General features: G+C 43.4%; 1 protein-coding gene across 1 annotated transcript in view; it reads left to right on the forward strand.

Annotated features, from left to right (window-relative positions):
* LOC139444929 (cleavage and polyadenylation specificity factor subunit 1-like) overlaps positions 1-2153 on the forward strand; it is a 45516-nt gene extending 43363 nt beyond the window's left edge. The window contains exons 38-39 of the mRNA XM_071225953.1: positions 435-573; positions 1580-2153. Coding sequence (XP_071082054.1) covers positions 435-573; positions 1580-1627 — 187 coding nt within the window. The 3' untranslated portion in view covers positions 1628-2153. The remainder of the gene's footprint in view (positions 1-434; positions 574-1579) is intronic.
* Positions 2154-14915: the final 12762 nt, after the last annotated feature.

Genomic DNA, 14915 nt, shown 5'->3' on the forward strand with positions numbered 1-14915 from the left:
GGAAATGTATCTTGTTTAAATATAAGTAAAACCTTGTATTTGGAGGTTGATGATTTAGACCTATGTAGTGTTGTTTGTAGTTATTAAACCCAAACGTATTATTGGATGTGTAACATTTTTTAAAAGCTTTTATCATCCTTCATTGGTGTTTATGAATATTACATGTGAAGCCTTGTTTGGTAGATATGTTGTCAAAAGCAGGGTAAAATGCTATTTGCTCCAGTTATGTTGAAAATACTTCCTTAATTGACTTGTGTATGGATAATAGCCATCCCTGTGGGTCACAGTGTACCTTGGACCTGTGAAGATCCGGGTTTGAATTGGTCTTCAGCAACCCCTGCTTGCCATGAAAGGCGACTAACGGGATCGGGTGGTCAGGCTCGCTGACTCGGTTTGCGTGGAAGTTGTGGAACTACTATTACGTTTGTTGCCAGGGCCATATTGTTGTGCATCCCTGAGCTGGCCAACCCCCACAAGAACATTCTGGATGGGGAGCTCCTGTGGAAATACCTACACCTCAGCATCCTGGAGAAAAATGAGATCTCCAAGAGGATTGGAACGTCCACTGACCAGGTGAGCTATAGGAATGTTCATTGACCAGGTGAGCTATGGAAACGTCCACTGACCAGGTGAGCTATAGGAACGTCCACTGACCAGGTGAGCTATGGAAACGTCTGCTGACCAGGTGAGCTATAGGAATGTTCACTGACCAGGTGAGCTATGGGAAGTCCACTGACCAGGTGAGCTATGGGAAGTCCACTGACCAGGTGAGCTGTGGGAATGTCCACTGACCAGGTGAGCTTTCGGAATGTCCACTGACCAGGTGAGCCTGTTGAGCTGATGATGGAGGAGGTTATAATCATTCTTCCCCCTGTGTCAGAAACCATTAAGAAATAAAATAGAGTATACTTGAGTTCCTTTTTTCATCACATTGTAATATAGGTTTCCCAGATAATTAAAAGTCTTTCTTTAAGTAACATGCTGACACGAGGGAGGAAAACCCTATGTCAAAGTTGACTTGAGGCCAACATGATGTGCATTAAAGGTGTTATTTATTATTCAGGATATGATCTCTGATGTTTTGGCAGCATGCTTTTCTTATGTGAAAAATGCCTGATTTTAGACAAAAATACAAATAATTTGATTTTAAAATTAAGTGGGAATTCCTTGAAAACATCACTGAAATTAGTAGCGTCTTGTGTTACATACACAGTATCACATATAGAATTTTTTTCACATTTTATTTACATGAGGTATCCTTTTCTTGACATGATATATATGCAAATAAAATCACGTCTCAAACCCCTAGCCATTAAATCCCTAGAGCTCCATCTGTTTGAGGCAAACTTAATACCCGTAACTTAAAAGCCATTATGGTAAAAGAATTTGTTTTTACAATTATTTTATGTGCAAAGTATATGTGTTTTATTTATTGAAACTTGTGCCCAAAGTGGCAACATGATTGTGTGGCTACCAGTTATGTGAATGTGATGTATGGGATAATAAACACCATCAATATTCATTACTGCCACACATCAAGTCCCATCACACACGCTTAATTCAATATTCACCCTTTCAGATAATGGATGACTTAATGGAGATAGACCGAGCAACGGCCCACTTTTAATTCTCCATCCGCCCACCAACTGACAGTGTTTGTCTTGGGCCTACTTGACAGGAGTTATCTCCCCTGAGAGAAGTCTTATGTACAGAGAGCCAATACCACGACCTGGGTTGTGTGCGTGCTCTGAGACGTTGGTCACCTCAAACCTTCTAACCCATCATGATGAAACTATAATTGTATCAAACTCCAGATCAGAGGACAGAGACACAGATCAGTGTTATGTTTGGGTAAATGTTGAGACAGATATGAATGATGCATTAATCCAACTGAACAGCTGTTGAAGGAAGCTAGGGTGCCGGTGTAACCAAGAAGAGTCCCCCGTGCTAGTTTGAAGACAGTAAAACATGCTGTGCTAGTGGATGGAGTTGACCAACTCCCCAGTGTAAATTGACTGACTTCAAATCAAATTGTTTATAAGTTTCATCCAGGTGTCACTACTTTGTTTTCATTGTGTACATAATCATCACATGTGTTTTGATGTCTCTCGTTGTACATACATCACGTATGTAAATACAGAATAAAACACAAGATGAACTGCTGTTAGGTCTTTAAAGAGACAGTTCCTTCACTGTAATGTGAGTTTTTGTTGTTGTTTATCACAGCACTCCGCATTTTACCTATATGACAGTGGCATGTAAGCAATCACCACAAACTAGTGATACATATTATGAGAAACAGTCGGCGGTCTGGCCAGGCTCAGTGACTTGGTTTGATGCATGTCATCATATTCACTTGTGGATCGATGCCCATGATGTTAATCACTGGATTGTCTGGTCCAGACTCGATTATTTACAGACGGCCGTCATATAACTGGAAAGTAGCAGAGTGCAATGTTAAACAACAAACAACAAAGCATAGTTTACTCGGGGCCTTTTAAACCCCAGACTCTGATGGGGTTGTGTGTGAGGGGATGCGCTGGAATGATTGAGTTAAAATGTGTCATGGGCAATATTTAAGTCATATAGTCACGATGGCGGATGTGCTGGAGACGTGGGCAGTGTTACCAGGACACCCCATGACGCTGTTGTGAGACCGACTCCCAAAGGGAGGTGTCAACTGTGTCATGATTGCTGGTAAGAGAATCTAGAGATGTGACTTGCACATCTAATTGGGTTTTATATCCACACAAGTTGCAGGCTTGGACTGACACAGCCAACCAACCGGTGCAGTACTTGATGTAATTGTGTCAGCGGGAAGGAGTGCCGGTCCTTGTAATTCGGTCTTGAGGCAAACAAGTTATTTCATTCATGATTATCGTGACCGACAATTTATTTTCATGGGGTTGAGAACAAAGTTCTATCATTTTATTGTTTGAATATGGCTGGCTGTGGGCACAGGCGACCCCTTTTCATCTGGCTTTGAATCCCAGATTCATCTTATTTACATTCCTTGTTTTGTCATCACCATACACGTGCTCGTGGTTGTACAAGTAGTGAGTGAGTGAGTATGGTTTTACGCCGCTTTTAGCAATATTCCAGCAATATCACGCTTGGGGACACCAGAAATGGGCTTCACACATTGTACCCATGTGAGGAATCGAACCCCGCCCTTCGTGTGATGAGCGAACCCCCTTACCGATGGGCTAACCCATCGCCCCTGTACCAAGTAGTAACGGTCTAAGGACTGCATCACTTGGACTGGCCTTCAGTGCTACCTGACATGCCATGATAAATCTGAGTAACAGTTCAAGATGGTGTTCATACTCTTTGAACCCATGAAGAGTGCGGAGTCAGTTGAGTTTAATGCTGCTTTTAACAATATTGCAGTTATATCAAGGCATGTCAGCTTGATGTGGGAGGAAAGCCCGAAGTGATGCAGGTCTCAGACGTTTACCACTTCGGTGAAACCCACGAGCACGGTTATGGCTTCTGACAAATCTAGAAACAAAATCGGGGCGAACTGGGATTCGAACCCACAATCATAGGTTTCTGGCGTGCCCAAGGGACGCAACTCTGAATAGCGAATTGCGGCGCATTACACGACTGGGCCACCCGTGCACCCCCGAACCCATGAAGATCTGGGGAGAAATATGGTCTTCAGCAACCCATGCCTGTGAGAGACGGCTAACGGGAACGGATGGTCAGGTGCGCTGACTTGGTTGATGCATGTCATCGTATCCCAACTGCGCGTATCAGTTGCCCTCTTATTGCTGGAATATTGCTAAGAGCGGCGTTAAATAACATACAAACCAACAAAAGTGCCTCATCGATCGCACTCATAGAGTTGGCTTTTGACTTAATATATGTTCACTTGTATCAATATATTTTTAATCAAACCGAAGGTATGACTTCTTCTGATTTGTAGGTGGCGATGTCATCTCAATAAATCAGACATTCAATCTGATGATGCGATACCTTGACGCATAGTGGTAACGTAAACGAGTAAAAGATCTGATTTTAGCAAGATTAGGGCGGTAGATTTTCAACAGCCTGCCTCTTTACTGCCAACGTGTCTAATTAGTTATAAGGTAAACCATATCCTCAGTGTCAACGCAACTGCGCAATACGTAACTTTTTCCCTGTGTGTCCTGATATAAAGGAAGATTTATCACATCTAAGCACCTTTTGGGCACTGTGACTTTTTGAGATCATCTTTAATACAAGATACAGACAAGCTGAGAGTTGGGGTGTTTATGAAGCAAGATGTTATTTAACGTCCCACACAGCAAAATTTCAGCTAAATGACGGCGGTCTGTAAATAATTGAGTCTGGATCAGACAATCCAGTGATTGACATCATGAGTATACATCTGCGCATTTAGGATACGATGACAGCGAATCTGACCACCCGATCCCGTTAGTCGCCTCTTACGCCAATAATTGGTTGCTGAAGACCTATTCTCAAACCGATCTTCACGGGTCCGTTGCAAGTAGTTAGCTGCCACCCGTATTTTGGGAGATAGAGCCCCCCCCTCTCCACCACCATCCGGAGTGTGCTCAGGGTGGGTGGAATAGAACGTCAGTATCATCTGAAAAACAACAAATACTTCTTGGTTAAAAAAAGCCAACCTGCCAATACTCATCCCGTTTCATAGCTTTTTACTATTCCATAATTTTTATAAGCAAACATAATGCAATACATATCTAATTGCTACCATAGTCAGCGCATATCGCAATTAAGTCAATAACAGCAATATTGAGACAGCACCAAACACGGGTGGCATTTGCGCCTTTAAGAATGCACCTCGAGACAGGTGTTATGTAAATATCTCAGGCTGTTTCTCACATGCATGACAATACACAAATATTTTCTAAGTTTATTATCATTTTACCTGTAAAAGTACCTTTTCAGGCTAATCACAGTGTCAGGAGAACCTGGATTAGGTAGTTTTACGTTATTTGATATATGTCATTTTCTTTGCCCTATAAATCGTATTAATTAAAAGAAGCCAGAAAAAGCATTTTTCAAGCATTTCCGACAGTACCTCTTTTGAACAAGGAGAAACATCCAATCAAGCCTTTGATTGAACGTGCTGATAAAGAGGAGGGGGTCAACACTTCCGGTCTGATACCCTTCGTCGCTGATTGCTGTAATCAGTAGGATAGATAAGGCATTGAATGCATCCAGAGCTGGTAACATCAGATTCAATTCTTGCCCTGCTTTGGGGAAAACCGTTGATTATCCTGCTAGGCTACGAGGCCCAATAGAGCTCCGTGATGCTATATCACAGCTACTCAAGACCACAGAAAACACAGAAAACGGCTCTTCCTCTCTTGTATGGCTTCATCAGAAAAGGGCCGGTCGGATAGTCTAGTGGTTAAAGCGTTCGGTCGTCACGCCGAAGACCCGGGTTCGATTCCCGACATGGGTACAATATTGCTAAAAGCGGCGTAAAACCATACTCATTCACTCACTCACTCACTCATCAGAAAAGGGCATGGTAATGTGGTAGAGTGGCTCAAAAGCACCAATGCAGACCGCAATCGCCAAGAGAAGATTCCAAGTACTGAATCACAAGGTAAGTTGGTCTTGTGAAGCCTTGCCTACTGGGGATGCCCAGATCCCAGGCTAACAGCTCTAGTCATAGATCTATGTGACATACGTTTCAACGTGTTAGTCAATAGCGACCGGAAGTGACGTAACAAGAGACCTCAGTAACACAACTTACACACTGGCAAATCATCGATGTAATATTGCTGAAAGCGTGTAAAACTCACTCACTCACTCACTGGCTGGTAGTGTGACCTCTGACCTGGATAATTACGTCATCGTACCCCCAAGGTGTGTTAATGTGTTGATGAATTCGAGGGAAGATTTGGGTCAGTAAATGGCGAGGCGAATTGTCTCGATTGTCGCACTTACATGGTACGTGTGCGTGTGCGTGTGCGTGTGTGTGTGGGTGTGCATGTGCGTTTCTATTCCCTTAATCACGCAGGGTAACAACAAGTAAAATCCACGAGGTCACGGAAGCGCTCAGTTAATGAGACTAGTGGGGATAATTCGAACTGAGTGCTACAAACTAGACGACCTCTGCTTGTTCCGTTTTTCTTCGTGTGTGTCCGGAAAAGAATAGCTGCACAGGACCTGATGCTTGAGGTACGGATCGTAAGAAGAGAGATCAAATGTTTCTGATGTCTGGCTGCCAATTGTGTTAGTAACAATGGTTGTTCATCCGCTCAACCTCGGGTTTATCTTGTCAAGTCTTTGAAGTTAGCAAGCCGACTTGAAATAGCTCCAGGGAAAAACGCTCACTCGCCTCCCCCCCCCCCCCCCGTCCCCCCAAACACACACACACTCACTCCCTCACTCCCTCCAAACCCAAACCCACTGCCTCCAACACTCCCTCCCCACTCACCCATCCATTCAAACCCACTCCCTCACTCACCCATCCATCCAAACCCACTCACTCACTCAAAGCCTGAGACTCTGAGTTGAGTGGGTCAACTGGAGAACCACTATTCCCGTATTTCTTTAATCATCATTAAACGGATTTACTGACCCTAGAACTACAATATATGACGCCACCACAGCCTCTGTCTGTCAAGGCAAGTACGTGGAACCCTCCTCTACTGATGGAGAACCTGATGACCATCACCCATGCCGTATCGATCCAGTAACCTCTCTTCACGGCAGCAGTTATTGCGACACTTGAGAAGGATGTAGCAGAGTCGGATTCAGTGTACTCGAGAGACTGACACAACTGCTGTCGTCCTTCACTGCTGATATCCTACATTGAGCCGGTCAAGTAGGATGAAGGAGCTCATATAACTGTGGACCTCCAGTACTGGAGACTAAAGCTGTGTTGGTAATAAGCGGTTATATGACATACGGGTGTCAGTGTCGGGTCATGTAGACCAGGAAGCCATTACCTCAACTTTTCCGAATCTCTCGTCCCGACTCTGACATTACTCGGTCAGTGCATTTTGTAAATTATATCATGTTAGAGACGATACTATTATTGATCAGTGAAACCAACCTGTAATTGGCCCTACAGTATACTGAATACTGGAAGGGTCAGCTGTTTCACATTTAACCCACTTGCCTGTCATAAACAAAGACAGGCCATTTGCGTGTATCTATTTTACACGACCAGAATATGTGACGCTACTATGTGGAGTGACTGAGTCTGGTTTTACTCCGCATCGAACACTATTCCAGCAATATCATGGCGGGGAACACCAGACATGGACTTCAAACATAGTACCACTTTGGGTCATCGGACCGGGGCCTTCGACGTGACGAACGGATGCTTATACGACAAGGCTAGCCCGTCCCAACTGGCTGAACGAGCCTATGGCACATTGATGGTGTTACCGGGGTGCACAAGCACATCACTACCCAGAAATGATTTTTTGTTTGTTTCTTTTTTTGCTTGTTGTTTAATGCCGCACTCAGCAATATTCCAGTTACATGACAGCGCTTATGATGGCATGTATGAACAAAGTCAGCAAGCTTGACCATCCGATCCTCTTAGTCGCATAGTTGGCCCTTAAGGCAAGCATGTATTACTGAAGACCTTTTCTACCCCGGATCTTCACGGGTCTGCTCATGAATGAACACTATTTGAATGGAGTGATCGAGACACATCTCACTTAGGTCTGTTTGGGGGCACGGTTTGCCTAGTCGTCTAAGGCGCCGCGATTCGCTGTGCAGAGTTGCGTCCCTTGGGTACGTCAGAAACCTATGATTGTGGGTTCGAATCCCTGTTCGTCCCGATTATGTTTCTAGGTTTGTCAGCACCATACCCGTGCTCGTGGGTTTCACCGAAATGGTAAACGTCTGAGACCTGCATGACTTGGGGCTTTCCTTCCACATTAAGCTGACACGCCATGATATAACTGGAATACTGTTAAAAGCAGCGTTAAGCCCAACTCACTCACTTAGGTCTGTTTCGTCCAGCTTTGAACAAACATCCGTTGTAATATTACTGATGGCGTGTAGACAAGCCATGTCACTCAGACACATACAAAGAAGTACAAGCTCTTCCATTTCATAGAAACGTGTCTCACTGTAGGACACCAAAGACAAATGGAAAGGAATCGTTAATAACACGGCAGCTCGATTTGAAAGACAGAAATGGATAGAAAAGGTGTCTTCACGCCAAGATCTGACACGTTTTCATATGATACATGAAGGACTAGCTCCACACACATTGTGGAATATGTGTGACCTTTACAACATGAATAGCAGGCCAATATATGCCCTAGTTAAACTGGGTATTTTACCTATAACAACTGGTATATGTATGGTGTGTGTAGCAGGCCAATATATGCCCTAGTTAAACTAGGTATTTTACCCATAACAACTGGTGTATGTATGGTGTGTGTAGCAGGCCAATATATGCCCTAGTTAAACTAGGTATTTTACCTATAACAACTGGTATATGTATGGTGTGTGTAGCAGGCCAATATATGCCCTAGTTAAACTAGGTATTTTACCCATAACAACTGGTATATGTATGATGTGTGTAGCAGGCCAATATATGCCCTAGTTAAACTAGGTATTTTACCTATAACAACTGGTGTATGTATGGTGTGTGTAGCAAGCCAATATATGCCCTAGTTAAATTAGGTATTTTACCTATAACAACTGGTATATGTATGATGTGTGTAGCAGGCCAATATATGCCCTAGTTAAATTAGGTATTTTACCTATAACAACTGGTGTATGTATGATGTGTGTAGCAGGCCAATATATGCCCTAGTTAAACTAGGTATTTTACCTATAACAACTGGTATATGTATGGTGTGTGTAGCAGGCCAATATATGCCCTAGTTAAACTAGGTATTTTACCTATAACAACTGGTGTATGTATGGTGTGTGTAGCAGGCCTATATATGCCCTAGTTAAACTAGGTATTTTACCCATAACAACTGGTATATGTATAGTGTGTGTAGCAGGCCAATATATGCCCTAGTTAAACTAGGTATTTTACCTATTACAATTGGTATATGTATGGTGTGTGGAGAGGAATGTAACGATGTTGTACTGCACCAGTTAGTAAACTGTGACAGTCTGGTGCAAGAAAGAAATAACCTCTTTGAGAAACTGTTTGATTTACTGTGCCTTAACCAATATCTTAAAATAGATGATTGTACAGACAACGAAGTGATAGTTGTGACACTACTTGGTGGCAGTTCACATCTGGTAGAAGAGATGACACTCGATACATGGGCTCAATTCATAAGCATAGTCAGCGAAGAAATAAGCTCATGGCAGCTTACGTCTATTCTCTATCTGTAGGCTGACTATATACATATCTGTTATCATGCATGTACATACTGATTGATTAATTTCCACGTTTGTACTCTCCGATACTAATGGAGGAAATAGAGATTATTCTTTTATTCATTTATAACTGGAATATGCTGAGTGCAGCGTTAAACAACAAACAAACAAACAAACAAACAAACATATGTATGTACATTCCAGAGACCCGTGGGTGATCCTGGTGAGAATGGGTGCCCAGCAACCTATGCTGGTTGTAAGAAGTGACCCACTGGATTGAATAGTCAGGCTCGGTGACTGGTTGAATTGTTGAATTTCAGTGATGAGCGATTGAAACGTCATTGACTGGTTTGACATTAGATTATTTTTCTGAAGCCTCAGTTTTCTGTGAGGATTAAAACAACAGTCATGTAAACAACACCATTACAGTGCCCCTTCCATATATCCAGCCTGATGAACCACTGAGAAAAACATATCCTTATATGTTCAGCAAATATCGCTCTCGTTGAAAGATAGCTTTCTGAGATGGAAATGAATATATGCACACGTGTCTGATCCCTATTATCAAAGAAACAATGACTGCAATTACAAATAGACTTAGAATGCCACAGATCTCTGAAATACGCGATGAAAGTTTAACGAGAACTAAATCCTACACTGAAGGAGGCTTGTACGTATACATAAAATATCAACCAGGCGGCTATGTTGAGCTTCCTGACCAGGGTTTGTTTGTTTGTTTGTTGTTTTACGTCGCACTCAGCAATATTCCAGCTATATGACGGCCGTCTGTAAATAATCGAGTCTGGACCAGACAATCCAGTGATTGATATCATGAGCATCGATCTACACAATTGGGATCGATGACATGCATCAACCAAGTCAGCAAGCCTGACCACCCAATCCCGTTAGTCGCCTCTTACGACAAGCATAGTCGCCTTTACGGCAAGCATGGGTTGCTGAAGGCCTATTCTACCCCGGATCTTCACGGGTCTCCTGACCAGGGACGTACCACAAACAAAGGCAAGCAACACGATCCAATATGTATTCTAGGTGCTTAACAAAACGACAGCAAATCAGTTACATTTCTGTAAACAGTCTCGACACATTTCTGTGGGATTTGTATTCACCCCGGGCAACTTCTATAGAAGACATGTCATTTCAGTCTCATTGCTTGAGGAAATCCAGTTTACCTTGTCACACTCCAGTTTACCTTGTCACACTCCAGTTTACCTTGTCACTATCCAGTTTACCATGTCACTATCCAGTTTACCTTGTCACCCCCAGTTTACCTTGTCACTATCCAGTTTACCTTGTTACACTCCATTTTACCTTGCCTTTAACCAGTTTACCTTGTCACTATCCAGTTTACCTTGTTACACTCCAGTTTACCTTGCCTTTAACCAGTTTAACTTGTCACTATCCAGTTTCTATTGTCACTTTCCAGTTTACCTTGTCACACTCCAGTTTACCTTGTCACTATCCAGTTTACCTTGTCACTATCCAGTTTCCCTTGTCACTATCCAGTTTACATTGTCATACTCCAGTTTACCTTGTGACACTCCAGTTTACCGTTTACCTTGTCACTATCCAGTTTACCTTGTCACTATCCAGTTTCCCGAGTCACACTCCAGTTTACCTTGTCACACTCCAGTTTCCTTCGTCTCTATCCAGTTTACCTTGTCACACTCCAGTTTACCTAGTCACACTCCAGTTTACCTTGTCACCACAAGTTTACCTTGTCACTATCCAGTTTACCTTGTCAGCACCAGTTTACCTTGTCACTATCCAGTTTACCTTGTTACCCTGCAGTTTACCTTGCCTTTAACCAGTTTACCTTGTCACTATCCAGTTTCCCTTGTCACTATCCAGTTTACCTTGTCACTATTCAGTTTACCTTGTTACTATCCAGTTTACTTTGTCACTATCCAGTTTACCTTGTCACTATGCAGTTTACCTTGTTATACTCCAGTTTACCTTGCCTTTAACCAGTTTCGCTTGTCACTATCCAGTTTCCCTTGTCACTTTCCAGTTTACCTTTTCACTATCCAGTTTACCTTGTCACTATCCAGTTTACCTTGTCACACTGCAGTTTACCGTTTCCCTTGTCACTATCCAGTTTCCCTTGTCACTATCCAGTTTCCCTTGTCACTATCCAGTTTCCCTTGTTACACTCCAGTTTACCTTGTTACACTCCAGTTTCCTTTGTCTCTATCCAGTTTACCTAGTCACACTCCAGTTTACCTTGTCACCGCCAGTTTACCTTGTCACTATCCAGTTTACCTTGTTACACTCCAGTTTACCGTTTACCTTGTCACTATCCAGTTTACCTTGTCACACTCCAGTTTACCTTGTTACACTCCAGTTTCCTTTGTCTCTATCCAGTTTACCTAGTCACACTCCAGTTTACCTTGTCACCACCAGTTTACCTTGTCACTATCCAGTTTACCTTGTTACACTCCAGTTTACCTTGTCACTATCCAGTTTACCTTGTCACTATCTAGTTTACCTTGTCACACTCCAGTTACCTTGTCACTATCCAGTTTACCGTTTACCTTGTCACTATCCAGTTTACCTTGTCACACTCCAGTTTACCTTGTTACACTCCAGTTTCCTTTGTCTCTATCCAGTTTACCTAGTCACACTCCAGTTTACCTTATAACCACCAGTTTACCTTGTCACTATCCAGTTTACCTTGTTACACTCCAGTTTACCTTGTCACTATCCAGTTTACCTTATCACACTTCAGTTACCTTGTTACACTCCAGTTTACCCTGCCTTTAACCAGTTTACCTTGTTACACTCCAGTTTTCCTTGTCACACTCCAGTTTACCTTGTCACTGTCCAGTTTACCTTGTCACTATCCAGTTTACTTTGTCACTTTCCAGTTTACTTTGTCACTATCTAGTTTCCCTTGTCACAACTTTAATTTCTCTTTGGAAGAAAATACATTATATTTTATTCAACTATCCTTCGTGAGGGGGCTTATTAATAATCCAGTGCGGTCAGAAGAACGGCAATTGTCAGTTTCAGAAACACTGTTGCCCGTGGAACCATCTCACATCACCATTTGCTGATGGACTTGCCGAGTATGTTTAACTGTCTATAGTCTGATCACGATATGATGCACGTGATTTGCAAACTTTACACGCTAATCCGGCACGAGACAAATGGAGCATCTCAATTCAAGGACCTGTGCCGTCACATGTGATGCGTTCATGAGCACCGATTCACACAGCATACCAGTGTGTTCATTTTGTGCATCGAACCAATCTAATATCTCTTGAATATGAGTAAGTCTTCATATATGAACCAACATGTATGGTATTCGCGTTTCTTTTAGCGGTGAGTATTTGAGACAATGTCTGGGGCAACAGGATACAATCTGGGCAGTTGTCTGTAACATGCAGAGTCACATGTTCACGTGAAAGACATTTCTCGCTGACAAATGAAACAACATTTCATGAACATGTGGTCCTGGCAGGTCAGCGGTATTACACAAGTCTGTGAAACATGATACGACGCTGGTGTTCTGCTTCCTCGTCATCTCAGGTACATGTGCCCCCGTATTACACAGCTCAGGTAAACATACTTCCGTATTACACAGCTCAGGTACATGTGCCCCCATATTACACAGCTCAGGTACATCTACCCCCGTATTACACAGCTCAGGTACATGTACCCCGTATTACACAGCTCAGTTACATGTACCCCGTATTACACAGCTCAGTTACATGTACCCCGTATTACACAGCTCAGTTACATGTACCCCGTATTACACAGCTCAGTTACATGTACCCCCGTATTACACAGCTCAGGTACATGTGCCCCCGTATTACACAGCTCAGGTACATGTGCCCCCGTATTACACAGCTCAGGTACATGTGCCCCCGTATTACACAGCTCAGGTACATCTACCCCCGTATTACACAGCTCAGGTACATCTACCCCCGTATTACACAGCTCAGGTACATGTACCCCGTATTACACAGCTCAGGTACATCTACCCCCGTATTACACAGCTCAGGTACATCTACCCCCGTATTACACAGCTCAGGTACATCTACCCCCGTATTTCACATCTCAGTTACATGTACCCCGTATTACACAGCTCAGGTACACATACTTCCGTATTACACAGCTCTGGTACGTGTACCCCGTATTACACAGCTCAGTTACATGTACCCCCGTATTACACAGCTCAGGTAAACATACTTCCGTATTACACAGCTCTGGTACGTGTACCCCCGTATTACACAGCCCAGTTACATGTACCCCCGTATTACACAGCCCAGGTGCATGTGCCCCCGTATTACACAGCTCAGGTACGTGTACCCCCTCATTACACAGCTCAGGTACATGTACCCCCGTATACCACAGCTCAGGTACACATACTCCCGTATAACACAGCTCAGGTACATCTACCCCCGTATTACACAGCTCAGGTACATCTACCCCCGTATTACACAGCTCAGGTACATGTACCCCCGTATACCACAGCTCAGGTACACATACTCCCGTATAACACAGCTCAGGTACATCTACCCCCGTATTACACAGCTCAGGTACATGTACCCCCGTATTACACAGCTCAGGTACATGTACCCCCGTATTACACAGCTCAGGTACATGTGCCCCCGCATTACACAGCTCAGGTACATGTACCCCCGTATTACACAGCTCAGGTACACATACTCCCGTATAACACAGCTCAGGTACATCTACCCCCGTATTACACAGCTCAGGTACATATACTTCCGTATTACACAGCTCAGGTACACGTACCCCCGTATTACACAGCTCAGGTACATGTACCCCCGTATTACACAGCTCAGGTACATGTACCCCCGTATTACACAGCTCAGGTACATCTACCCCCGTATTTCACAGATCAGGTACATGTGCCCCCGTATTTCACATCTCAGGGACATGTAACCCCGTATTACACAGCTCAGGTACATGTGCCCCCGTATTTCACATCTCAGGTACATCTACCCCCGTATTACACAGCTCAGGTACATCTACCCCCGTATTACACAGCTCAGGTACATGTGCCCCCGTATTACACAGCTCAGGTACATGTAACCCCGTATTACACAGCTCAGGTACATGTACCCCCGTATTACACAGCTCAGGTACATCTACCCCCGTATTACACAGCTCAGGTACATCTACCCCCGTATTACACAGCTCAGGTACATGTGCCCCCGTATTACACAGCTCAGGTACATGTAACCCCGTATTACACAGCTCAGGTAAACACCTCAGGGACAGCAACCAGTTAATGTTGAAATTTTCTTACTATTTACTTAAATAAAGTTTAACGGTACAGGTTTTAAAACAACCCATGGATTTCTGGGTAAACAGTAAATGACTGATTTTCAGCCCTAGTTCGGAGTTTCATGTGACTATCATGCCGTCAGCGCGTGGCGGGCCAAGGCAATACGCTCTTAATAAATCAGGTTAAAATCTAAATGTATACTTTCCGAGAGAAGTTAAAGAGCAACCGATTCATTCATGTGACTATGGTTAATCAGTCATGGCTGATGGTATTGCAAAAAACAGTGGGTGTTCTTTAACTTGTTTTGAGTAGTATATGATACAGTGTGAATGCCATAATACTGTTG

Source organism: Haliotis cracherodii, unplaced genomic scaffold (genome assembly GCF_022045235.1).
Source record: "Haliotis cracherodii isolate W230 unplaced genomic scaffold, xgHalCrac1.p SCAF_10, whole genome shotgun sequence".
In the NCBI taxonomy this organism is placed as follows: domain Eukaryota; kingdom Metazoa; phylum Mollusca; class Gastropoda; order Lepetellida; family Haliotidae; genus Haliotis; species Haliotis cracherodii.